General features: G+C 40.6%; 1 protein-coding gene across 5 annotated transcripts in view; it reads left to right on the top strand.

Moving 5' to 3' along the window:
• Positions 1–26,048, top strand: part of TNIK (TRAF2 and NCK interacting kinase) — a 412,416-nt gene that overhangs the window by 243,808 nt on the left and 142,560 nt on the right. For all 5 annotated transcript variants that reach the window (XM_081235887.1, XM_081235886.1, XM_081235888.1 and 2 more), the window contains exons 3-4: positions 3,187–3,243; positions 20,155–20,280. In XM_081235887.1, the coding sequence (XP_081092013.1) occupies positions 3,187–3,243; positions 20,155–20,280 (183 nt within the window). The remainder of the gene's footprint in view (positions 1–3,186; positions 3,244–20,154; positions 20,281–26,048) is intronic.

Genomic DNA, 26,048 nt, shown 5'->3' with positions numbered 1-26,048 from the left:
GGTTTGGCATTCTCTAGTGATGGAAAAGGCAACTCACGCTGGGCAGCCTCCTTTGTGGCTCCCCCATCAAAGGCTGACAGCTCAGCAGCCTTCCTGTTCCAGAGCACAGGACGCCTTTGCTTGGGACTGAGCTGAGGCTGCTAATTGTTCCACCTCCAGGATCTCATTTAAGCCCAAACTGCCATCCCAAAGGTGTATTATTCAGTCATCTGTCAGACCCATTGAGAATGGTTATTTCAGCTTGGAAGGGAAATTTTTAAATGGAGGAGAAGTAGGTGGTTTTCTTTTCTAGTGTTATGTTATAAGCAGTTGCTAAAACAAAAACAAAAACAACCCTGTGTCTTAAGTTCCAAAACGTCACAGCTATTTAATTTATTTATTTCAAACCAAGAGCTGCTCAATGCCCAATGCCATTTATATTTGAAATGTAAAGTGGATTGTATCCTGTCCATGCCCTCCCTGGCTGCTGATGGAAAGAACTAGGTGTTGACATGTCCTTGTAGCAAATTATTCGCTCGAAGAAGATTCCCTGTCACTTAAGGAGTTAAAAATAGAGTGTAACATTTCTCAAACTGTGTTGGCTGAGGTGAATTCAGGAGCTCCCCGGGGCAGTTAGGAGGCTGCTCAAACCCCTGCTTGAACAAGGAGGTTGGATGCCTTTCAAGATTTTTGGTGAGAAAAGGTTCTGCTGCAAATGGAACCAGAGGGGAAGCACAGGAGAGAGGGAAGCAGACCAGCTGGGAGGGGGTGCGGATTAATGGTCCTTTGGGCTCGGTGCTGTAGTAGAAACATGGAATGTTCATTACTAGCACAGAGGCCAGGGGTGAATCTAAAGTGAGTAAGCTTACTGGGGAGTTGGGAGTGAAGGGCATTCCAGGCCAAGAAAACACACCATCGGGGAGACAAGAAACAATGCAATACCTTTAGAGAGCGCGGTTTAGTGTCGGGGACCACAGCGTCAGAGCAGGTGGGAGCCCACCAAGGTGGCGTGGCAGACAGGGGGTCAGTTCTTAGAGGTCCCCGCAAGACATACCCAGGTGTTCCCCTTTCCTGGCTGCACGGCACCATTAAAAGAATTTCAGGGTGAATCAGCTGTGTGACATCAGCCAGACCCTCTGTATTTGTCTGCAGTCCCTTACACTCCTTTAGTACTTTAGTAGAGAAATAACCATTGTTTAAGGTATGATTTGTGGCCCTTACTTTAAAGACTTTCTATTCTCGAAGAGAAGCTAATGACTCCTTTGTTAAGGTCACCATTACAACATAACAGACTTAACTGGGACCTGGACAACCCTGGAGGTCATTCAGTGTCTTATCAACAGAGGGCACTGTTGCTACTTCACCTCTGTGGGAGATTGACCCAGGCTCTGCAGGAAGTTAGTATTGCTGGCTGGCCCCTGGGTACTAAGTGACAGTAATACTACTCTCCCCACTCAGTCACTGTGAAAACTAAATTTCCAACTAATTTTCCTGAATTTCCTTGGGGTGGAAAGGGGGGATGTTAACAGTGACACCTACTCCCCCCCACCTCCGACCACTGAGCCCAGGCTCCCCACATTTTGCAGATGAGGAAACCAGGGTCCAGATGGGTTACATAACTTGCTCCCAGTGAACCAGCTGGTCATGGGCAGAACCAGGCGTCTGGAATTCCGGTCCAGGGCTCTTGGTGTGGTAATGCTTCAGCCCCCTTCCTCAATTTCTTGAAAGTTGAAGTACGCCCGTGACCCTATTAGGTTACTGATTTAATGTCTTCTTCTTTGTGCTCTTTTCTGAGTGAGGAGGAAAGGGAGGGAGCAGAATGGAGGTTGAAAGGTGAAGGAAACACTATCAGAATCAGGTAGATCCATACACAAAGCTGAGATATATGAGAAGGAAAGGGGCAGGCAGCACCAAAGCTACCTCCTCCAGCTTCAAGTGGACATGACTCCACTACCTGCTGTTGTTGTTCATCCATAAACAGGCCACCCCATCTATGGGCTAGGCACCCAGTATTCCAGGCACTGGAAATACAATGATGAGACACGGTCCCTTCCTTCATGAAACATAGAACTTAAGAGGGAAGACAACACTTAAAATTAATCACAAGACAGGACTATAAATAATTATAGCCAGCATCTGCTGACAGCTATTCTATGCCAGGTACTGTCAAGCGCTTTATATACATTATCTCATTCAATCCTCCTTGCAATACTATGAGTTAGGTACTCTCATTATTTCCATTTTTCAGACGTGGAAACTGAGGCCTAGAAGGTTAAGGGATTTGCCTAAGGTCATGCAGCTGGGATTTGAATCCAGCTGATCTTGGAAGGTATATTATACTGCATAATAGCAATGGTAGGTAAAATGTATTGTAGAAGCCACATAGAAAATGCATTTAGAAGTAATGGATATTGACCCTCTTTGCTACTGTCTGAGAGTCAGATGTAGACTTTATGTTTCTCGAGGAGCAAGTGCAGAGAAAGCTCCTCTTTGGGATTGCCCCCTCACCGCACCCTGTTCTCTTCCAGTTCCTTGTGGTTGATGCTTCCCTGTGGTTGCAAAGACCAGGGATACCTACTCTGGGGAAGCAGTTCCTTATGCTCAGTACTGTCTCTTTGGTCACAAATTCGGATTGATTGCTATCTGTTTTGTTTTAGGCCCCCTTTTAAGATGAAGAGAAATTAATAGTCTGAGGTGAAGAGTAGCAGAATCATATCCATTTGAGACTGTTACAAGATATTTTAATAATCAAGGAAACTAAAGTTTCTGCACATACCAAGTGTTTTCCAACCGAGGAGATGCTTATGTCTCCTCCACCCAGATCTAGCTCCCCTTCCATGTAAATCCTCCTCTCACCCAACCCCTTATCTAACACCTTGAAGAGGAGGTAAAACCAAATTATTCGACATTGTCTCTTTTATTTAACTTGACAACCACTGTGAAAACAAACCCAACAGACAAAGTGATGGAGATGTTTTACAAAATAAACATTAAATAGAGATTGATCTTCAAAGCATTTAAGATTTCCGTGTGTGTGTGTGTGTGTGTGTGTGTGTGTGTGTGTGTGTGTGTCTGTCTGTCTGTCTGTCTGTCTGTCTTCCCCATTGGCACTCTGTAACATTGATCTACGTAATTGTTCTTTACAGTTGAAATCTAATGCTAATATTGCTCATCAGAACTGAAATATTTTAAAAAAATTTTTTACAGGGTCGTCATGTCAAAACGGGCCAACTTGCAGCCATCAAGGTTATGGATGTCACAGGGGTAATGTATCATTATCTTGCCGTCTCAAAGTTATATATTTGTAATAGAGAAGTTGGTGATAGAGAAAAATCATTTTTTGGAAATAGAATTTTTTTAGACATCCAAGACCTTTCCCCACTTGTGCTTAACATAAAAATTAAGAGTATTTAGCAGCTGACAGAGATGACCATGGGTAAATCACTCTAATTAAATTAGATACCTACACACTGCCTTATGTAGTCAGAATGAAGAACATGTGTGCCAATAATTTACATAAACACAGCCAAGGACATTTGCAGATGAAGACAGAACAAGGATTTGAAGGTATTAAGAGAATAATACTGAGATTACACAAAAGAGGTGGGTCTTAACAGTTTTCCCCAAAGTCCACCTAACACTGGAGTAGACAAGAGTTTGGATAACTCTAAAATCCTAGTAGGATGTGTAACATGAATATTTTCCTCCCCAAAATGTTATAGACCAAATAATCACAATAACTACAAATACTTATTATTATAGAGCAACACTGAAACAAAATTTCTGCCTGGATGATCAAAAGCAATCTAATGAATAGACTTTATTTTAAATACAATCTTACGCTTTCAATCCTTTTTGCTAGGTCTATTTAAAATATTTTAATGCCCTTTCTAGAGTACAGAGCAAAAATCAGACTTGAAAGGACTTATTGGAAATCAAAAGCATGTTAATGATTTTCTATTGTCCCCAGGGATTTTTCTAAGATGTCTGTCAGCTGTACACAAAAGCTAAAAGACCAAAGTCTTCCGTTTGGCCCAGAAGTGGATTATTTAATGTAAAGAGATGTAGAATGAATGGGTCACACAAAGGTATCAAGAACCAGTATACAAATAAGAAAAACACACAGTATGTCCGTAGGTCAGACTTCGGTCCATACCTTCTCTGGTCCAGTTTGCTACCTTTGATAAGTATACATTATATGCTACACTATTAACCATGATACTAATTTCACTAATTTTCATTTATACCACACATTGTACTGTCTTCCTTTCCTTACTTATTATTTATCTGAATTCCTTTTTAAGTTCTATGCATTTTAAAAATTATATGCATTTTTAACAAGAAAAAATTTTGTTCCCATATGTTTAGAAGAACTTAGATAAAGTAATCCTTCCTTTTATTTGTCCTAAATGCATTATTCAAATTTCAGAGCTTGCAAACCAGTTCAAATATTTCATCCCAATTAGTTTATGAATTCACCTGGCCTTTACTGAGTAAGAAAATACATGTAGATTATATTAATACGGTTTAGGTTCTGCCACTTGCAAGAGAAAACTCAAAATAACAGGCTTAAGTATGATGGAAGTGTCATGCTCTCTCATGTTAAAGGAGTCTAGGGGCGACAGTCCAGGGATGTGTAACAGCAATGTGATAGAGTAGTCGGGTGTTTTTATCTTTCTGCTCCATCATTCTGACACATGGCTTCCACACTTAAGGTTAGTTCTGTGATTTAAGGTAACTGTTGGATTTCCATTGATCACATTCTTTGGCAGGCAAAAAAAAGGCAGTGCGGGGAAGGGCGGGGAGTGGGTGAGAGCAGAGGGTACAGAAGACAGCCCCTTCCAGTGAAATTTTTTCTACTCGCATACAACGTTTCTATTTACTTCTGCAGTCATTGGCTACCTAGCTGCAAGGAAGCTGGGAAATGTGGTCTTTCATTCTACCAACCTGTCCAGTTAGTTTGGGTTCTAGTATTAGTCAGGAATGAAGAGAGAATGGATACTTGTATTGTTACTTAGCAGGGTCTGACACAAAAATCAAGATCAGATACTATCAGTCTCTACATAGAAACCTATTAGAAATGTGCAAATCTTTTACAAAGCTCCCAGCACAAAACAAATCAGAATTTTTTTTGCAATTCTGCTAAAGTCATACTACTGTATTTTCCTTGAATTGAATAGGATCTCCACATAATGTGATGCACTTGGCAGTTGAACAACTAATGGATGTGGATGGAGCCCAAGACATTAATTCTGTAAAGTTCTGTTGTGTGGGTCTGCAGACTACAGTTGAGTTCCACTGACGTCATTAATCTCAGTGTACAAAGCTGTATATTGATGCACAAAGTATGACCTGAGAGCATTGAATATCACTTTCTCTGGTTCTGTTTGTGAGATTTTAAATTGTTCAAAGAATCATTTACTATTTCTAGACCACCTTGCTTGGAATCAAAAAAGTTACACAGCAATGTATCCCAGAGTATGTATTTTCAGTTTAAGCAGTGTCAGTTAGCCTCTCTAAACTGGGTTTCACAAGGCAACTGAGACCTAGAGAAAATGATTTAGAGTCTGTTTTCTCAATTCTCCCCAGCATGGTACAGAGCTAGCACCATTTTCAATGCATAGGAGAGTCAGTCTATTGCTTACAATGGATGCTTTATAGTATTTAGGCTTAATTCTCTCGGGGGAACCTCTGTTGAAAGGGCTGGATAGTTCCTTGATTTAGGCACATCATTGACCATTATGTAACCACTGACCCCTAACAAAGGCAAACATGGATACACATCAGGAAATGGTTTTCTTATTTCCCATGGTGTATGATCCAGCATCAAATGACTTTTGTATCACCCCCTTACACATCACAGTCAACATAAAATTTCCTTTGTGAAACTCATGTGGTGTCCTCAGAAAACAATCTATTTCATTTTGTCATGTTGTCTTTTGTGCATTATGGAACGCTGCAAAAGCTTCTTACCAATTATTATAATTGTGCTCATTATAGCTGCTCTGAGATGAATTCTCAAAGGTCATCTTTGTTAATTGTTTGCAGTGATCTACTGCGAAGTTACTATAGTTTATCGTAATGAATTTGATAAAACTATAAGCTTGAAATCAATTTTTAAATTATTGTTTTCTTTCTATACCATTTCCGTTTTTAAAAGAAAATAACCATAAAGAAAACTGGATATAATGCTTATGTTTTTCTGTTTTACTGCTGAGACACTTCCAAATTTGCTAATATTTGCTTCAGAATTAGGGCTTAAACTCAGACTCAGTCTTTGAAGTTCTTTTAGTTTCTGAAATAATTATGAGAATTTCTGCATTTTGTCGCTTTCTGGGGATTTCTTCCCAGCTGGACTTGTGTACTTTAATCATCTAAACAAAATTGGGCCCTCTCGGGTAGTGTTCCTCAAGGTGGACAACCAGCATTTACGGACCGTCGGCACCCCTGGGGTGTTCATCAGAAAGGCAGATTCGTGGGCTTGCTGCAGAAGTTCTGGGTGGAAGAACCTGCCTTTTCTACAAGCTCCTCAAGGAGCTTCATGCACACCAAAGTCAGAGGAACACTTTTCTAGGGACTTGTATTTACTGCTTTCTGGCTACCAAGTATGAAGAGACCATGATTCTTTGATAATCCTGCAAATAATACCCATCTTCATTTGAACCAAAATTCCTGATGAAAACTAGTCCCTTTACAATGATACCTTGAAGCCCATGTAGGAATTAATAAGATAATAACTTACTGTCATAGGCTTTCATCTTTACAATGACTGGTTGTGATCATTACTCAGGACACTTTGGGTTGTAGTACCAAAGCCCCACTCAGACTAGATGAAGCTGAAAACAGAATTTATTGTCGTGTGTATATTTTATTTTATTTTATTTTATTTTATTTATTTATTTATTTTGCCGTACGTGGGCCTCTCACTGTTGTGGCCTCTCCCGTTGTGGAGCACAGGCTCCGGACGCGCAGGCTCACCTGCCATGGCTCACGGGCCTAGCTGCTCTGCAGCATGTGGGATCTTCCCAGACCGGGGCACGAACCCGTGTCCCCTGCATCGGCAGGCAGACTCTCAACCACTGCGCCACCAGGGAAGCCCTGTCTTGTGTATATTTTTTTTAAAAAAGAAAAGGCTCAGCAAGATCTAGGAAGTCGCATGACTGATTAGGAATTTTGTATCTCTCCATCTCTGGGCTCTCCTTTCTTTCTACCAGCAGCTCCAGGCTCATGTTCTAATTACTTCATTACCCTTGTTCCCAGCAAGAGTGCCAGTGTGAACATCAGTGGCCCAGCTTGGGTCACCTCACTATCCGACAACCAAACCCTGTTTCTTTCCAGCCACATCTGGGTTGGGTGCCTGGCCCTGGAACCTACCACAGGGACTGAGAGTTGGAAAGGATTCCTCAAACAAAAACCTAAGAACTGTTAAAGCAAAGGGTAGGATAGATGCTGGGCAGGGAAAAACAAGAGAATTCAATGTATTACTGTAAGCTCAAATCATTTTAGTAGATGTATTTAAAACTGACTTAGTCCTTAAGTAAAGTGCCCCTGTAGTTACGTTTTTTATATTTCAGCCTGAAGTAATAATAATGGTAGCTAACATTGATGGAGTGATTATTATGTGCCAGAACTCTTTACAATATTTTCTATATATTGATTCACTGAATGCCCTTAACAACCACCAGACTCCATTATTAGTTCCATTATAGAGATGAGAAAACCAGGCATATTAAGTATCTTGCTCAATGTAACATGTAAATGGCGGAGTGAATATTTCAACCTGAGTATTTTAACTCTACTTTTTAAGTCCACCCTGTTTCTCACACTGCCATAGGTCTTCATTTAACATAGAAGGATATTTAGTGTTTAATTAAATTAATTTCTTTAATAAACATTTACTAAACACCTACTTTATGACAGACACTTGAAATTCAAACACGACAAAGTGGTTCTTTGCCTGAAGGGGAGCTGACAATAATACAACCTTGCTCTAAATCTTTGTAAGTAAAGCTAATCTAGTTTATAATAAAGTCGTACAAGTCGTAAATAAAGTTACATGTGAAGTTTGATGTGACAGTGAGGGGTAGTAATTAAGCCCAGGAGGACAATCAGACGAGAACGTTCCTGGCCAAGAAAACGATCTGTGCCAAGGCATGGAGGCTGAGAGAGGTGGAACATGTTCTGGACACTATCGCATAGTTTAGTTTTAGTATAAAAAATGTGCTGAGGAGAGAGCGATACAAGGGGAATCTGGACAAGTTAGGGTCAGGTCATGAGGGAATTGAATGCTGTGGCAAGGACCTTACAAGGTTTTCAAACTTTTTAATTTCCCCAATAGAACCCTGAGAGCAAAGAGTCTTAAGCAAAAACCCATTAGATAGAAGAGATACAAGGCGGGTTGTTTTTTACAAGGGGCGGGGGGCTGTCAGTCCTGGCCCCGTCCTCACACCACTGCTAGAGCCAGTGTGGAAGCCAGAAGGTAAATAGCAAAGTAACAGGATGGGATTTGCCTACTAGAAGGATCCATCTTAAGCCCTGCTTGATTGAGTTTCTATTTCTGTCTCACTTACTGAATTCCTGTAGGTGAAGCTTTCAGCCAGTCTCCGTCCCTCTTTGAAGAGTAAGGAAGCAGCCTTCTCCCAGTAGTTTCTGGTAGAGTGCTTTGCCCAGAGTTAACGGGCTCATTGAATGTTTGCTGAAATTGGACCAAAGAAAAAAAAAGAAAAATCTTTTCATCTTCGGTTACTGGGAGAAATCAGGGGACATGCTGCTCCAGGCATATTTGATTCCTCCTTCCCAAAGGGAGGGCAATTCAGTGGAATGATTGGTAGCATAGAAGGTAATATTAGTAACAGTAATAACAACAACAACAGCCAGAGTCAAAAATAAAGATGGCTATCATTGATTGCTTATATGTGCCAAGCATTGTTCTTAGTACTTAATACAATATACACTAACTCATTTAATCCTTGAAACAATTCCCATTAGAGGAGAAGTGCTAATAATATCCATTTTACAAATGAGGAATTAATTGAAAGCAAAAAATCCTGAATAACTTGCCCAAGCGCCACAGACGGTAAATGGCAGAGTTGGAATTCGAATCCAGCCAGTCAGGGTGTGCCCTTCCCCACGGCCCTGTTATAAGAATGAGAGATGTGAGTTGGGAGTTGGGGGCATCACCAGAGCATGGCCTTCAGATTCAGATAGAGCTGGGTTCACACCCACTCCTCTCCTTACTGCCCTTGGGCAAATTTTTTAACTTTTCTGAATCTCATTTTTCTTATCTGTTAGATGGGAATACAAACATTGCAAACGTGTTTTGAGACTAAAATTATATAATGTCTAGTGCTTGGTACATAACAGTTCCTCACTACATATTAGTCCTGGTAAGAGACAGTGAATGGGGCAGGCAATAGGAGTGAGGAGAGGATGTTATAATGTGCATTGGACTTCTGTAGCTGGGGATGGTAGCCTGTGCTATGAACCACATGCCATACATGCCATATGTGGGTTAGTTCATTGTCAATATATGTAAATAGTTTGACTCAGCCCTGTCTTCACTACCTCAGTTATAAAGTTATTAGTCTTACCCTGAACAACAGGTAACTGTCAAAATGACTTAGTGTAGAGCAGGATCCAGGGCAGAAAGTGGGGCTGGATTCCAGAAGCTGAAGACTGAAATCACAATAATTCATTTATTCATTCACTTAAGAATGAGTGAATGTGCTATGCTCTGGGGTGATAGGTGTGAATAAGACAGACACAGGCGCTATCTTCTGGAATCTTACATTCCAGTGTGAGTGAAAGACGTTTAACAAACAGTTGAACAGTTATTTGACAGTTCTGATGAACTTTCAAGGACTGTACAGAGAGTATTAAGGGAGAATTTAAGAAGGAAACTGACCTATCTAGGTGGCAGTACGTTCGTTCCCTGATTAAGTAACAACTACATGAGATCAGAGGATGGGTAGATATTGGTGAGGTTGGTAGGGCCCGAGAGGGGCGTTCCCAGCTGTGGAAGCTTGACTCTCAGCAAAGCCTGGGAATCCCCACCCGAGGATCTTCTGCTGCAGAGACCCTTCTAGACACCTCTTTGGGACTTTTCAAGTAGATAAAGTTAGCAGAAAGACCGGTCAGATAAAGCACATGATGAGAACTTTTTTTTTTTTTTTTTTTTTTGCGATACGCGGGCCTCTCACTGTTGCGGCCTCTCCCGCTGCGGAGCACAGGCTCCGGGCACGCAGGCTCAGCGGCCATGGCTCACGGGCCCAGCTGCTCCGCGGCATGTGGGATCTTCCCGGACCGGGGCACGAACCCGCGTCCCCTGCATCGGCAGGCGGACTCTCAACCACTGCGCCACCAGGGAAGCCCTGAGAACTTTTAACAGAGAAAAGATAAACAGATTTTTTTTTTTTTTGTCTCCATAATACCCTCCACCTTTGGGGCTATTTCCAGGGTCTCAGTTCTGTGTGTTGTACAGCACGTAGAACTTGGAAAGCTTCTAAGTTCTAAAAATGGACAAGCTGAGCTGCTTACTCCATGCACACTTCAGCATTTCTCCTTACATACTGATGACACCCCTTTTGGTGGCTTATGCGTGTCTGGGTCTCTGCACGTGTGCATGCGTGCTGCGTGGGTGGCCTTGTAGTATGTGTATGCATGCATGCTCCAGAGATTGCTTAAGAGCAAAAAATGGGCCTGGGGACTCCTGTCTATACCCCACACTAATGAAGGTGAACACTTAGGTGCACTAGTTGTTAGAAGTGTTTTTCCATTGCGACGGTTTGTTTTTAGTAGTGCCTTTCATTTGTGTACCTCCAAGTATTTGATCAAAACTACAATTTGTTCTTTTATCCCCCTAGTGGAATCGAGATGCATGAAGGTAAGGAGATTGACCCACAGAGGTTGGGGTGCCTGGAATCATTAAGCAGGCCATTCCAATCCAGATTTGTTACCAAGCTCCTCAGTCGTGGACGGTGGGGGTCTCCTTTCGTAGATCCGTGCTCTCCTTTGCATGCCAGCACATCTTTCCCGTCTCACATTTAGGTCCCTCTTTTGACTTTACTTGGTTCCCTCTTGTTGAGCTCTTTTGAGGCTTGACCTCCTCATCAATACGTTGGCTTTCTGAATGACGTGAAGCTCACCTTTAGTTTTCCTTTTATGAAGAGTCCTCTCTTTCTCGTTTAAAGCCTGCTGACTTTAATGAGCCCAGAACAGGAACTGTGCATTATCCATCTTGGTACCTCCTGCAGAGCCTGCTGACCTAGGACCTGTCACGTAGTAGATGCTATACAAAATGATATTATATGTGTAAAAACAAGAGACCAGAGAAAATATAAAGACTAGAAAGCCAGATGAAGAAAAAACAGATCCAAATTACAAGGCACAGGGAATTTGATAGTTATTTTTTCCGGTAACCAAAGACAAAAGGGAAGACATTATCATTTACACTGTTAATACCATCAGAAAAGAAGACCCATTCTGATTCCTGTGGGCTGTTACCTGAATTGTAGGTGGAGGATTCTTGAAGATATAAGCCATCTCATTTATTTATTTATTTTAATTTTATTGAAGTACAGTTGATTTACAATATTGTGTTAATTTCTGCTGTTCTGGAAAGTGATTCAGTTATATATATATATATATATATATATATATATATATATATATATATACACACACACACACACACACACACGTATTATATATTTTTTCATGTTCTTTTCCATTTTGGTTTATCACAGGATATTGAATACAGTTCCTTGTGCAAGTAGGACAAGTAGGACCTTGTTGTTTATCCATCCTATATATAATAGTTTGCAGCTGCTAATTCCAGACTCCCCAAACTCCCAACCCTCCCCCACCCCCCCGACCCTAGCAACCACAGGTCTGTTCTCTGTGTCTGTGATTGTTTCTGTTTCTTAGATAGGTTCATTTGTATCATATTTTAGATTCCACATATAAGCAATATTTGTCTTTCTCTTTCTGACTTCACTTAGTATGATAATCTCTAGGTCCATCCATGTTGCTGCAAAAGCTATCTCATTTATCATAGATTTTAAATGAATGACAACATTCCTAGGGTTAAAACCTGTTTTTAAAATTCATAGTCCTCTTGGGAGTCATGCATCAATGCAGGCTTGGGTGTGAGAAGGATGCATGTCACCCTCGTGTTGTCTGCTTCTCTAAGGGATACTACTTCCTACTAAAGAGAGAGCAGGTTAGCCTAGTGGTAAAAAAGAGCACTGCAAACTGTCACTCATCTGGGTTTACCCTAGTTTTGACACTTCCTGTCTCTCTTACCCCAAGCATGTTGCTTAACCTCCCCTTATTCCACATGTATAAATATGGATAATATTACTTCTCTCATACATTTAGTGTGAGAAGGAAATATAGTTATTTATAAAGCATTTGAGGGACTTCCCTGGTGGCGCAGTGGTTAAGAATTCTCCTGCCAATGCAGGGGACTTGGGTTCGATCCCTGGTCCGGGAAGATCCCACATGCTGAGGAGCAACTAAGCCTGTACTCCACAGTTACTGAGCCTGCGCCTCTACAGCCCTCAAGGCACAGCTACTAAGCCTGCACACCACAGCTACTGAAGCCTGTGCGCCTAGAGCCCGAGCTTTGCAACAAGAGAAGCCACCGCAATGAGAAGCCCGTGCACCGCAACAAAGAGTGGCCCCCGCTCGCTGCAACTAGAGAAAAGCCCGCCGGCAGCAATGAAGACCCAACACAGCCATAAAAAAATAAATAAATAAATAAATAAATAAATAAATAAATAAATAAAGCATTTGAGAGCAATATGTAGAACACAGTGTTTAGTGCACATTGTTACTACTACGACATCTCTTGTAGACATTTTTCATTTTCTCTCCATAGCACCAACGATTCCCATAGGAGACAATATGCCCTACCCTGTCCAGCTACAGGGCCTTGGTAATCACTGTTTCTCTGCCAGGAAACCAATCCCTCCTCAGTCACATCATATTATACTTTTTCTTTCCCCTAGCTGGGTAATCTCCCGCATGGCTTTTAAAATTCAGCTCACACTTGGATTTTTAGGCTCTCTCCCCTCATGCCCCTAATTACATCAGCTACTCATACCTCTCAAGTTAGTAATTTTGCATGTATCTGTACCATTCTTTGATTTCCATTTGTGTTCCCCACGAGACTATAGTAAGTTTCATTGTGGAAGAGCTTGAATGTTTTATGTCCATCGTTGTATTACACTTGGCCCTCTGTATTCGCAGTGTTAGTTGAATCTGAGAATGTGTAACCCACGGATATGGCAGGCCGACTGTGCTATGCTACTTTACATAAGGGACTTAAACATCTGTGGATTTTGGTATCCATGGAGGATCCTGGAACCAATCCCTTATGGATACTGAGGGACGACTGTATTATATTATTATTATTATTATTATTATTATTATTATTATTATTATTTAGCATTGTGCCTGGGATAGAGTAGCAGATAAATATTTATTGAATGAATCCATTTAGTTTAGGGTTAACATATACAACAAATCCAAGTGCTGCTTGCAGTATGCTGTGGCAAAGACCCAAGTTCTATCAGTGCTGCAATGAAGAAATATGGGCTTGAGCAACTCGTTGAATCATGCTAGACCAGTTTCCTTAGATCTGTAAATATATAGTTTGCAGGTGTTTACCCACCTTGAGATAATTTTAGAGGATCCATACATGCTTAAGTCTCATTTAATGTTTCATATATTTTAATATTTAATAAACTGATTTTTTTTTAAAAACCCTCAAACTCAATGTTATATACCAACTTTGAACACACTAGAAAATTGCAACTTCTCAAGGGGGAGGGAGGGTGGGGGAGGGATGGATTGGGAGTTTGGGATTAGCAGATGCAAACTATTATATTTAGGAAGGATAAACAACAAGGTCCTACTGTATAGCACAGGGAACTCTATTCAATATCCAGTGATAAACCATAATGGAAAAGAATATGAAAAAGAATATGTGCATGTATGTATAACTGAATCACTTTGCTGTACAGCAGAAATTAACACATTAAAGTCAACTGTATTTCAATAAAATAAATTTAAAAAGAAAAGAAAACAACAACTTTTCAATTTGTAATCTGGGTTACTCCATTCGTGTGCAGAATGTCATTCAGTATGAATCTTCCACTGAAATTTTAAGGCATGCTTTTTAAGAGTAATTGTTACCACTTACAATTACCTATCTGAGGAAATGTAGATTTTCTCTATCCTTTGGAACCAAAACAAAACTGAAAATTAATAAGATATTGAAGCTGATATGTGACTTTTTCTTTCAAAAATTCTAAATTTGTCTCCACTAAAATAGCCCCTTTGTTGTCATTGATTAACTTTATATCTAGATATTACATAGTTTAATTTTTTTAAGAGTTTAGTCATCCTTTGTTTCTTTTCTTTTTTTTTTTTTTTGCGGTATGTGGGCCTCCCATTGTTGTGGCCTCTCCCGTTGCGGAGCACAGGCTCCGAACGCACAGGCTCAGCGGCCATGGCTCACGGGCCCAGCCGCTCTGCGGCATGTGGGATCTTCCCGGACCGGGGCACGAACCCGCGTCCCCTGCATCGACAGGCGGACTTTCAACCACTGCGCCACCAGGGAAGCCCTGTTTCTTTTTTTTTAACTATTTATTTTATATTGGAGTATAGTTGATTAACAATGTTGTGTTAGTTTTGAGTGTACAGCAAAGTGATACAGTTATAAATATACACGTATGTATTCGTTTTCAAATTCTTTTCCCATTTAGGTTGTTACATAATATTGAGTAGAGTTCCCTGTGCCCTACAGTAGGTCCTTGTTGGTTATCCATTTTAAATATAGCTGTGTGTACTACATATAATAGTTTAATTTATAAAAATAAATGTTTACTGATTTTAAAAGTCTAGTTTTTGTTGATGCTGTATATTGGCATCCTGAATAAAATTTCTGTTGGAGAAAGGGATTTTAGTGCTACAGATTATTAAATTTTTTTAAAATCACATTTTAGAAGATGTTAGTAATCCCTACAAATTCTAATAGTCTATGATTCTTTAACAATAACTTGTCTTCAATTTTTTGTCACATTAAGTCAGCGACGAAGGTGAAAATGGTAGACATGTTAACACAAAAACCTGCCTAATGCCAGCAACCACTGTGGAGAGCAGGACAGGTGAGCAGGAACAGAAGTGGTTCTAGCCAGTGTCCGAACATCAGGGTGTAGTCGCATTTATGAGTCTGTACACCTCATACTTCCTTGAGAGCTCGAACTGACCAGTGCCTTGGATTGTTGTAAGAATTACACAGGTTTATTTCTCTTCCATGGGTTGAGAGCTGAACGTTGGGCAAAACCCTTTGTTATAGAGCACACTAATATGAAGTGTCTCGTTAATTCCATTTTTAAATCCTACTATATTATAGGTGCTTAAAGTATATTCCCCTGTGTAATAAATATGCAACTTAAAGTCCCTCCATTATCCCCTGGAATCATTCATAAGCAAATATTAGTGTGTGCTAACAAGCTCCTTTAATTGGAGGACCAAAGGCAGGTTTCTCTTCAGCCCTGGCTTAAGGTGCTCCTAAACTCTTCTTTCATGATTTAGCAGCTTTGGTTTTATCACCGTAGGTAATTGCCCTTCTTCTGTCTAGGAGTTTTCAGTTTAGAATTAAGACCACTGACTTTGAAGTCAGACGAATCTTGGCTTTGGATCTTAGCTCTAACATTTAAAATAGGAATAAACTCTCTGAAACTCATTTTCCTTATTTGTTCAATGGGATCGTTAAAAACATGTATTTCCTAGAGCTGTTTTGAATATTAAATGAGATAATACACATACAACCTCTGGGACAAAACATTACATAAGGTTGGCTTTGGCTATACTTTATGACCACGGTTGTGGTCATCATATAGTCATCAGAGGTGGTCGGTGGCTTGAAAACATTGTCTGGGATCATCCGTTTCCTTGCATTTGAAAAGCACTGTCTCTTCACCTGTTGTATCATCTTCCAGGAGGCTGGTTCTCGTTTTTCACATAGAAGTGTTCTCTGCAAGCAATAAGAGAAGTCCACCCCTACACACAAATACTTTTCAAGTCTCTGCTGCGTCGTATTTCCTAATGTCCCATTGGCCAAAGCAAATCACATGGCCAAGCCCAGAGACAAGCAGAGGAAATGGACTCCACCTCTTCAGGTGGGAGGCTGCCACATATCGGGCCATTTTTCCTTTTAGTCTACCACAAACAGTAAGCAATAAATAGATTCTCGTCATCTTGAGAAAAAACAATCTTCTTTATGTTGATAATAAAGCTGTGCTTACATAAGCACTTAATCATTTCTAAGCCTTAGGAGGTGACTTTGATAGGTATTCTTTTTCCCATTTACAGGGGAAAATATCTGGCATTCGGAGAGTTTAAATGGCCGTGCCTGACTTTACATAATAAGTCAGCTTGGACAAGATTTTTTTTTTTTTTTTTTTTTTTTTGCGGTACGTGGGCCTCTCCCGCCGCGGAGCACAGGCTCCGGACGCGCAGGCTCAGCGGCCACGGCTCACGGGCCCAGCCGCTCCGCGGCACACGGGATCCTCCCGGACTGGGGCACGAACCCGCGTCCCCTGCATCGGCAGGCGGACCCTCAACCACTGCGCCACCAGGGAAGCCCTGGACAAGATTTTGAACTCTTCTGATTGAAATAATGGTTCTTCCTAGAGTATTGGACTTAGCTTATTAAAATTACTCCCTTTTAACATTTGTGACAATTTGGTACCATTACTTTGTTTTTCACTATGACCCAGTGGTCATTAGTTTCCCAGTGAGCTTGATCCCTGTGCTCAATTCTCAGGACATAAGAATAATCCATTTACAAAACAGAAGATAAGCTTCTTATAACTTTGTAATCTAATTCTAACCTCAGTTGTTGTTTTGTCCTTTTGAAAGCATTGTAACCCATCTCCTTCAATGAGCCGTATTGTAAGAGGTTGGACTGCTTATGAAGGGGTTAAATGTGTTCTTATGGTCATAATAAGTGCCTCCCTTTCCGTTTCACTGAGTAACTTACGGCCATCATTGCACTAGTCTTGAAATCTGGATAAACAGTAGCCCTGAAGGCCTGATAAATTTCACGCTCACTTACAAGGCCATATAAGATCAAGATCAAGGTTATATATTAGAGCTACGTAACCATGACCCACAGTGGTTCCATAACTGTGTTTGGAATGTAAACAATTTAAACCTAAAACTCAAGTTACTTATATTCCTGCCCTCTCCTACCTTTGTTATTTATTTATTGGTTGAGAAGATTAATAATAATGTTTAGTTTGTATTATATTTTATAACTTTCACATACTTCATTTAATTTTCACAGAAGATTGGGACATATAATAATATTGATACTATTATAAAATCTGTATCTCCTTATAGATGAGAAAAATTAGGCTCCAAAAGGTAGGCTGCCTTCCTGAGATCATGCGGCCAGAAAGGAGTGGAGCTCAAGCTGAACATGCACCCCACCTGCCACCCCTCATTTTCCTGACTTAATGCATATGCTTTCTTCATTACCATGTTGCCTCAGTTTACCTTTGCAAAGCCATGGAGAACATGCTGACTTCATTCTGGTCTCCAGTACTATTTATTTTGGATTTAATTATATACTAAATCACACTGTTGTTTAACTGTTTCATAAGTTCTTGTTTCCTTAATGATATGGTGAGCTTTTTTAGGCACTTTTTCCTCCTCTCTTTCTCCCGCATCAGCCACCATCCCGTTGAGAACCTGAGGCAGGCAGCAAATACTTGTAGAACCAGCCCCGCTTCTCACTAAGAATGACCCAAGCTGAGTCTGTCCGGCGGCCGCTGGAAAATGACGGGTGTTTTACTGTCTCATGTGCTTGCCTCTTTAATCGAAAGCAGATGCCAGACTGCCCCAGAAACCCTCAGGTTTGTTTTCTCCGCTTTTATCTAGGCTTCCCTAACGTACATCTGCTCACATCCTATATTCATCCATGATTATCAGGCCCCGCGTGGTGGGTTTAAAATAGCTAACATGCACACTCGTCAGACATTTGGAGGCCTGCTGCAGGACCCTGCAACAAGTTGAAGGACTGTGAAGGTCATTCTCTCCTAAGGCTTGCAGTGAAGGCGTAGGCAGGTTCTGACAGCCGCAGGGAAGATTCCTTTGGTCGGCATGTGCCATCCCCTGCCCCCATCCCAGCCCCTCACCCCTCTACTTCCCTCCTTTGTGAAGGCCACGTGCTTCTTCTTAGCTCAGCATCCCAAGCATACATTCTATTTTGAGACTACCTAGTCTTTGACTTAGTTAAGCCACGTCATATGTAACATACTGCGTTCTTCTAGGTTTGCAAACCACCATTGCTTTTTACTAAAACTTATTTTTGCGTGGTCAGCAAATGTCAGCGTTTCACCACTCTCCTCCTCTTGTTTTTACCAGTTCCTTTCAAGCTATAAGGAATGCTGCTGTAAGTGGTTGGAACTTTTGTAGGTATTCATTCTTTTATTCATATTTATTCACAGGCAGTTTGCTTGATGCTAGGATGTTATTTATAAAGAGCAAAAGCAGGCAGGATCCCTGCGTTGATAGTTTTTATGGATTGACAGGGAAGAGAGGCTCCAATCAAATGTTTAGATAGATAAATGTGGATTGCCATTCTGGTAGGTGCTGCAAAGGAAGAGACACGTGACGATCCCTGGGGCTAGAACCACAGGCAGGCAGATCAGAGAACTTTGCTGGGGAAGGGATCCTGGAACTGAGACCTGAAGGCAGAAGAGAGCTTACAAGCCATGGAGAAGGGAGTCAAGTAAAAGGGCAATTATGACACAGTATGACCCATACCTCTGTTCTAGTACCAACAAATGTGTGTGCAGGTTTGGGGGTGGACAGGATATAGTGGGGAGACTTGACATTACCCGAGAGAATTAGGGAAAACATCCCTCAAGAGTGTCCATTAAACTCAGTCAGGAAGGATGAGTAGAAATTATGTGAAGAAGAGGAAGGGGAAAGAAGACACTCATGGGAGACCACAGAAGGACCCAGCAACGTAGAGACCAAGTAGCTGGAGGAGGTGAGGGTACAGACAGGGACACGCCATGAATGGTCTTTCAGGTAATGGCCATGTAACATCTTACACGCAGAGATTCTTACTGCTGCATCTAAAACAGTTTTCCTGGGCTAGAAATTTTTTCCACCAACCTCAAGAATAAAATACTATGTAAAAGTCCAATTGATGTGTACATTTCAAAGTAAAATTATGAGGGACTTCCCTCGTTGTCCAGTGGTTAAGACTCCACACTCCCAGTGCAGGGGACCTGGGTTCAATCCCTAATCAGGGAACTAGATCCCGCATGCTGCAACTAAGGCCTGGCACAGCCAAATAAATAAATAAATATTTTTTAAAAAAATTATGGGAGGACACACACACTCTTCACCAGTGATGTCAGGTTCTCTTAAAAAGGTCCAAGTTAGTGGACTCCAAATTGAAACTGGGAATGAGTGAAATCTGAATTAGGAAACTTACTCTGTAGGAGGGTTCTTTCTTTTCACATTCGTGGCACTACCACATGTCCCCTTTCTTTTCATGTGTACTTTCCTGAAGGTGAGATGGGTACTCCTGCTTTGTGAACATCCTCAGATGGAGGGAACTTACCCTTGCTCCCTTTCCCATCTGACTTTCATCATCTTCCATCAGGGACTTCAATAAAAGGAGACTTCAAAGAAAATGAACCTAACAAATTTTAAATCGAAGAGCCTGTATTTTTTTTCTTTTCACTTTTCTTAACCTTCCCTATACCAGGTATGATCAGTGATAGGTACTTGATGGACATAGTACCCAGAGGCCTAGAGTGAGTTTTATCTTAATAGCTTGTCTACCTTAATCTCTTCCAGGTGAAAGGATGAGGAATTTTTTTTTTTCCTAGCAGGTTGCCTGCTGTATTGGTTTGCTGTACAAACAGAAGACCCCCTTGGACTGCCAATGTGTTATCTTGTAAATTTTTTCTTTGTAGTCAAGGAAGAAAGTCAAGTTATTTGGTAATTATGCTTGTTTGTTACCACAGAAGAAAAAACTTAAGAAAGAAATTATTGCATAGTTGATATAGATGGTGATGAAAAACAGAATCCTACTAAAGACACTGGATTTTCATGACAATATTTATTGTTCTAATATAGGATGAAGAGGAAGAAATCAAACAAGAAATTAACATGTTGAAGAAATATTCTCATCACCGGAATATTGCTACATACTATGGTGCTTTTATCAAAAAGAATCCACCAGGCATGGATGACCAACTTTGGGTATGTAGTGCTGCCCAAATTTGCTTTTCTTACATAGAAAACACCCAGGACTGAATAGTGCATTTCTCTATCCTCATTACTAAGTTCAGTTGTTCTTTGAAATCCTTTACTCCATGATATCCATAAATTGTGTTTTTGACGTTTTCTTCCATTTCCTTGAATAACTCTCTATCTTCTATCCCTTAATGTGGACCATCCCTAAAGCTAGTTGTTAGGTTCTCTGTTTTTTTTCCCACTAATGACTACCTTTATTGAGTTTTTATCATACTTTAGGTACCATGCTGTTTGCTTTTTATGAATCTTATCATTTATTCCAGCTCTTTGAGGTAGACATTATTATTATCTTCATTCTTTTGGATGACAAAACTAAGGTTTACAGAGAAGTAAACTCATGTCCTGTATTTTGGCTTAAACATCTTTGCTGCAGGCAGTTTCACCACAAGCAGTTTCGCCACACAACTAATTGGCCATAGACAATTTTGCTGTAAAAGATAAAATAATGAATATAAAATAAAGGACAAAAGGAAACGAAAAACTAATAACAATTTTTAAAAGATTTTACTGTGAAAAATGATAATTCAAAAAATATTTGAATACATTTAAAATGTGTATAGATCTATGGTTATAGTTGTATTCAGGTATATTTTAGAGAAAGCTGGTATTGAATTCAGGTATGTTTTAAAGACTTTTGATGTCCGTCATTAAAGATTCAGGATCTAATATTGAATGTAAGTTCTTTACAATATAAAAAATACAAAAAATGCAATAATCAAAGTAAAAAATGCAAATAGCTAATTTAAGAAATATATGATGAGAAGGAATTTGGTAGCCTTTAGAGATGAAGAGTTTTTATAAATCAATAAGAAAATATGTGAAATGATTAATAGAAAGATTGAGTTAAGACAAGGCAGCAATTAACAAAGTAATAAATATCAATTACCAATAAAGATGGTTTTAAAGTGTAATCTTACTGGCAATATAAATGCAAAAGAAAACAAGAGTTAGATACCACTTCTTACCCAGGAGATTGGCAAAGATTATTTTTAATGATATACTCAGAGTGGACATTTACGCCCCCTGCTTGTAGAAATGAATGTTGGTACAACTTTACACAAGGACAGTTGGAACACACACACACACACACACACAGATATCTATATCTATATTTAATCTCCCAAAGAAAATGCCTTACTTTTGACCCAGTATTTTCACACACAGGAATGTATCCTAAATGAATATTTGGGTAACTACATAAAAATATATGTAGATGCTAACTAATAGGGAATCACTTAAGTAAATCCATTAAGGGACAATATTCAGCCAGTTAAAATGATGTAGATCTATGTTTACAAATGGATGAACATGAGCAATTATAGTAAGGGTTTTTAAAAGCTTTTTTAGAGGCTATGATTAGATATAGTACATTTTCTTTTTTTGTCAAAAAAAGAAAGAAAAAGGAAAAAATATATATACATATATTAACATGACGGGGATGTCTAGAATAATGTACGCCAATAATGTTGAAGATATTTGTTTCTGGGTAGTAATTTCAGTAATTTAATTTTGGAAACTTTTTTTCATGTCTTTCTTAATTGCTTCTCATTGGGCTATCTTTGCTCTTCATATAGACAGGCTCTGAGGACAAGGAATGTGTCTTCCTCAACACTAGGAAGGGGCTGGGCATTTGATGCTGACAAAATAGTTGTTTTGTTTATGAAAGTGATATTATTGGTACAAACTTAGTTGCTATTATTATGATGATGATTATTATTATTACTACTACCATTGCTACAGGTACTTGTGAGAGTTCAGTTTCCCTGTGGCCTGCATGTTCAGCAGGATATGATGAGATGGCACAAGTTTAAATATCTCTGTGTTCCCAAAGGACTTTTATACTGCCAGGAATCTAACATTTTAGCAATGACCCCTGCCTTGCTTCAAGCTGCAGCAGATGACAAGAGGAGAATGATAGCTATTTTGATACTGTCTGCAGAAGCATTTTTTGGTTTGGTCAGAGCTATGGCTCCAGATTAAAAGAAAGCATTAATGCAGCTTTGGAATCACCTCTGGCTTATCACCTGAGGTAGTACAACTATTTCCAGATGAGTCACACATAACTATTAATATCATTCCTTTTGTGAGATGGGCCAGACAGGATAGTTTTCTTATTAGGCTGAACTATTAAAATTTGGGTATATATATTACAAATCACTGGTTGAGGAAGGAGAGGAGTGGTCAAGCAGGGCTTGACTTGTTTTCGCCTTTTTCCTAATGCTGAGATTTTTTTAAGCTGGAAAGAAAACTAGTCGTCATTTATTTTACTGGATCCCAGTGAAGCTAATTGTCTTTCTCAGAGCCTCCGAGCTCATTAATGGATGGACACAGGACAAGAATGCAGATGTCTTGAAAAGTTTAGCTTGGCCTGAAGTTCTGCGAAAGACACTGGAAGTTTTGGGGTTTTTTAATTTTTTTTTTTTTTTTTAATGAGCAAAATCTGCAGTCCATTTTCAGACTGGCACTGGAAGAAAGAAGCAAGCCTGTTTGCATCTGCATGGCACAAACAGGAGGTTTTATGCTCTGGAAACAAGTCACTGCCCACCATTTCGCACCCTGGCCAGTTGCTCTTCCCATGGAGATGGCTGTGGTTGCTGGGAGCTAGGAGCCTGCATGAGTATGTGTTCATTTATTCATCCATTCATTCATTCATCCAACAAATACATATCAAGCACTTGCTAGACGCAAGGCATTCTTACGGACACTTATGATATATCAATGAACAAAAGTGATAAAAGCCCCTACTTGCATGCAGCTTACATTCTTGCTACAGACCACAAACAATAAACATAATAAGTCAGAAAGCTACTCAGCATGCTGGAAGAGGATAAATGCCTGGAAGAGCAGGGAAAGACGAATGAGGATTGCAGGTAGGTGCTGCAGTGGCCAGGGGAAGCCCCATTGTAGATAACTCGAGGAAGGGCATTCCAGGCCCGGTGTTTTCCAGGAATAACAATGAGGCCAGTGTGACTGGAAGATGTGGGAATGAGACCTGGGGCCAGATCAGGCAGGGCCTTACAGGACATTGGTAGGATGTCAGCTTTTACTCTGAGTGAGCTGGGGGCCACTGGAGGGTTTTGAAGATGAAGGGATGGAATCTGACCCGTAGAGTGAAGGGGTCCCTCTGGTTGCTGGGTTGAGACTAGACCAGATGGGGGCCAGAGGAGGAGCAGGAAGGCCAATGAGGAGACTGTTTGAGCAAGCTGATCCGCTTCCTGTATTTCACAAAGGGGCGTCTACAAGTAGTGATCACTTCCAAACCTGCGCCATGGCGGGAGGAACTCTGCCTTCACATTCCATTTTCCCCACCTGCAATCAAATGCTGGTGGCAAAATGCAGCAATTATATGCCCCACATTCTGCTTGGTAGACAGAGAGCCTCCCTTTTGTCAGATTTGTGCCCATGCAGAGGACTCTTCTGACTGTCCCCACCAGAAATGGTCCATTAGCTTCTATGTCCCTGGGGATAAAAATACAAAGCTATGAAATGCCTCATGGGTACAGGAGCATCATTTCTTTTTCTAGTTGTTCTTCTTCTATTTGATGGCAAACTAAGGAGGAACTTAGAAAATTAAAGGCAGAACGGAAACATAATAGTTGGTAAATTAACACCAGATCACAATATTGATGGGAACTTGGCTATAGAATATAATAGTGTGTACTTGTTCCAAGGCCTCTGACTCACTAAATTTGGGCCATTCTGTGTTAATAACAATGGCAAGTAATATTTATCACCTACTTACCATGTGCCAAGTACTGTATGTTTTTGCATTGTCATATTATTTCATTAGATCTTCACAATCCCTCTACAAATTAGATATTCTCATTATCCCCACTTTACAGATGAGGAAATTAGCCTCAGAGCAGTTAAGAAGTTTGCTTAAGGATTCACAACTAGTGAGTGATGAAGCCAGTATATTAGCTAACCCCAAGCTGCCTCATGCTAGAATCAAGCCCCTGAACCCTACATTCTTCTCCTTTTTGTTGTGAAAAATAGTTCCAATAGTTGGGAAAATAGTTTCAGAGGTTGGTGTTCCAAATAGGACTAAAGCTTTGCGTTTACACAAATTTATTTTGAGTTCACCGTTCATCTTCATTTGTCAGTTTCCCCAGCTTCCGAAGAGGACAGCAAGACCTGCTAGCTGCTACGAAGACAGTATTTCTTAAGTCTAAGAAATATACTTTGAAAAGTACATTAAACCTTTTGGGAGTGTTTTAGCAAATAATTGCAAAGGTCACAGATAGTTGACTCTTTGGGCTAATGGCATTCTGTTAGGATTACATTTATATAAAAATATTATTATGGATTTTATAGAGACGGAGCCTGTAGCAACCAAGAGCAGCACTCTAACATTTATTCCCAGTTTTCAGGTGACAGGAGCTATTCCCCAGGTATTTCTTTTGCAGTGGCTGGAGGACAGAGGTTTGCACATAGGCCACCAACCAATATTTGTGCTGTTTCAGGTGTCTGATTGAATTATAATCTGTGTGAATTCTATCAGTCTTGTCGTAGAGATAAACTGTTGTTTAGTACCAGCTCTTTGTGGAAATACAACTACTTCTGATAACGGCCAAGTAATTCTCCCTTATCAACTGCTCAGGGCCTGATCCGGAAATCAAAAAAGGGAGCTCTTTCAATAAAGATTCCGATCTCTCAGAAACAAGGCGAACCCTGACACACAGCATGGCCATCTCATTCTGCTGCATCTCAGCAAAGAGAGGCTCTCCACTTTGCTGCGTGCCATTCAGACACCAGGAGTGAGAAAGCCTGTGTATTAAATGGGTTAATTTCCTAAAGTTAGAAAGCAAAATCACACATATTTTGCTACCTTTTTTTGATACCACCTCAACAATCACAGGGCTAGACTATCTTATAAAAGGAAAAACATTTCTGATTAGCTTCCAAAATGTAGGTTGGTCAAGTGGCATAGCAGATTATTATACTGAGATGACTCAATAAGCCATTTATTAGACTGTATCCCTGAAGACTTGCAGAGCTAAGCATTAAGAAATTATATTGTGGGGCTTCCCTGGTGGCGCAGTGGTTGAGAGTCCGCCTGCTGAGGCAGGGGACACGGGTTCGTGCCCCGGTCTGGGAAGATCCCACATGCCGCGGAGCGGCTGGGCCCGTGAGCCATGGCCGCTGAGCCTGCACGTCCGGAGCCTGTGCTCCGCAATGGGAGAGGCCACAAGAGCGAGAGGCCCGCGTACCGCAGAAAAAAAAAAAAAGAAGAAGAAATTATATTGTGTGCATTTAGGGGAAACATGCTAGCAGCTGCCTGAGACCTGGCCTGGAGTCCTGAGACCTGGCCTGGAGTCCAGAGACCTGGCCTGGAGTCCTGAGACCTGGCCTGGAGTCCTGAGACCTGGCCTGGAGTCCAGAGGCCTGGCCTGGAGTCCAGAGACCTGGAGTCTCACCTTGAGCAGAGGCAGCATCACTGTCATTGGTTTCTTTCTCTTAAAAACGATAAATTTGGACGAGGTCTGAGTTTTCAGATTGGCGACCCGGAGACTAATTGCTGCCCAGGTAAATGGGTTTAGTTTGGCCCACATAAGGTGGTGGTGCTTTAATGATGCCAACGTTAGAAAAAAATACAGCAGTTCCACACAAAAGCCTGGATTCCTTGAAAGGTTTTGAAAAATCAGATGATCTGGAACTCTTGGGCCTGAATATCAGCAGCATGTTAGAGCAGTAGCTTGGCTGTCTAGAGGGCA

Source organism: Mesoplodon bidens (assembly GCF_964165515.1).
Source record: "Mesoplodon bidens genome assembly, chromosome: 5".
Lineage (NCBI taxonomy): Eukaryota > Metazoa > Chordata > Mammalia > Artiodactyla > Ziphiidae > Mesoplodon > Mesoplodon bidens.
The sequence above is the reverse complement of the archived record's forward strand: the minus strand, read 5'-3'. Positions and strand labels throughout refer to the sequence as shown.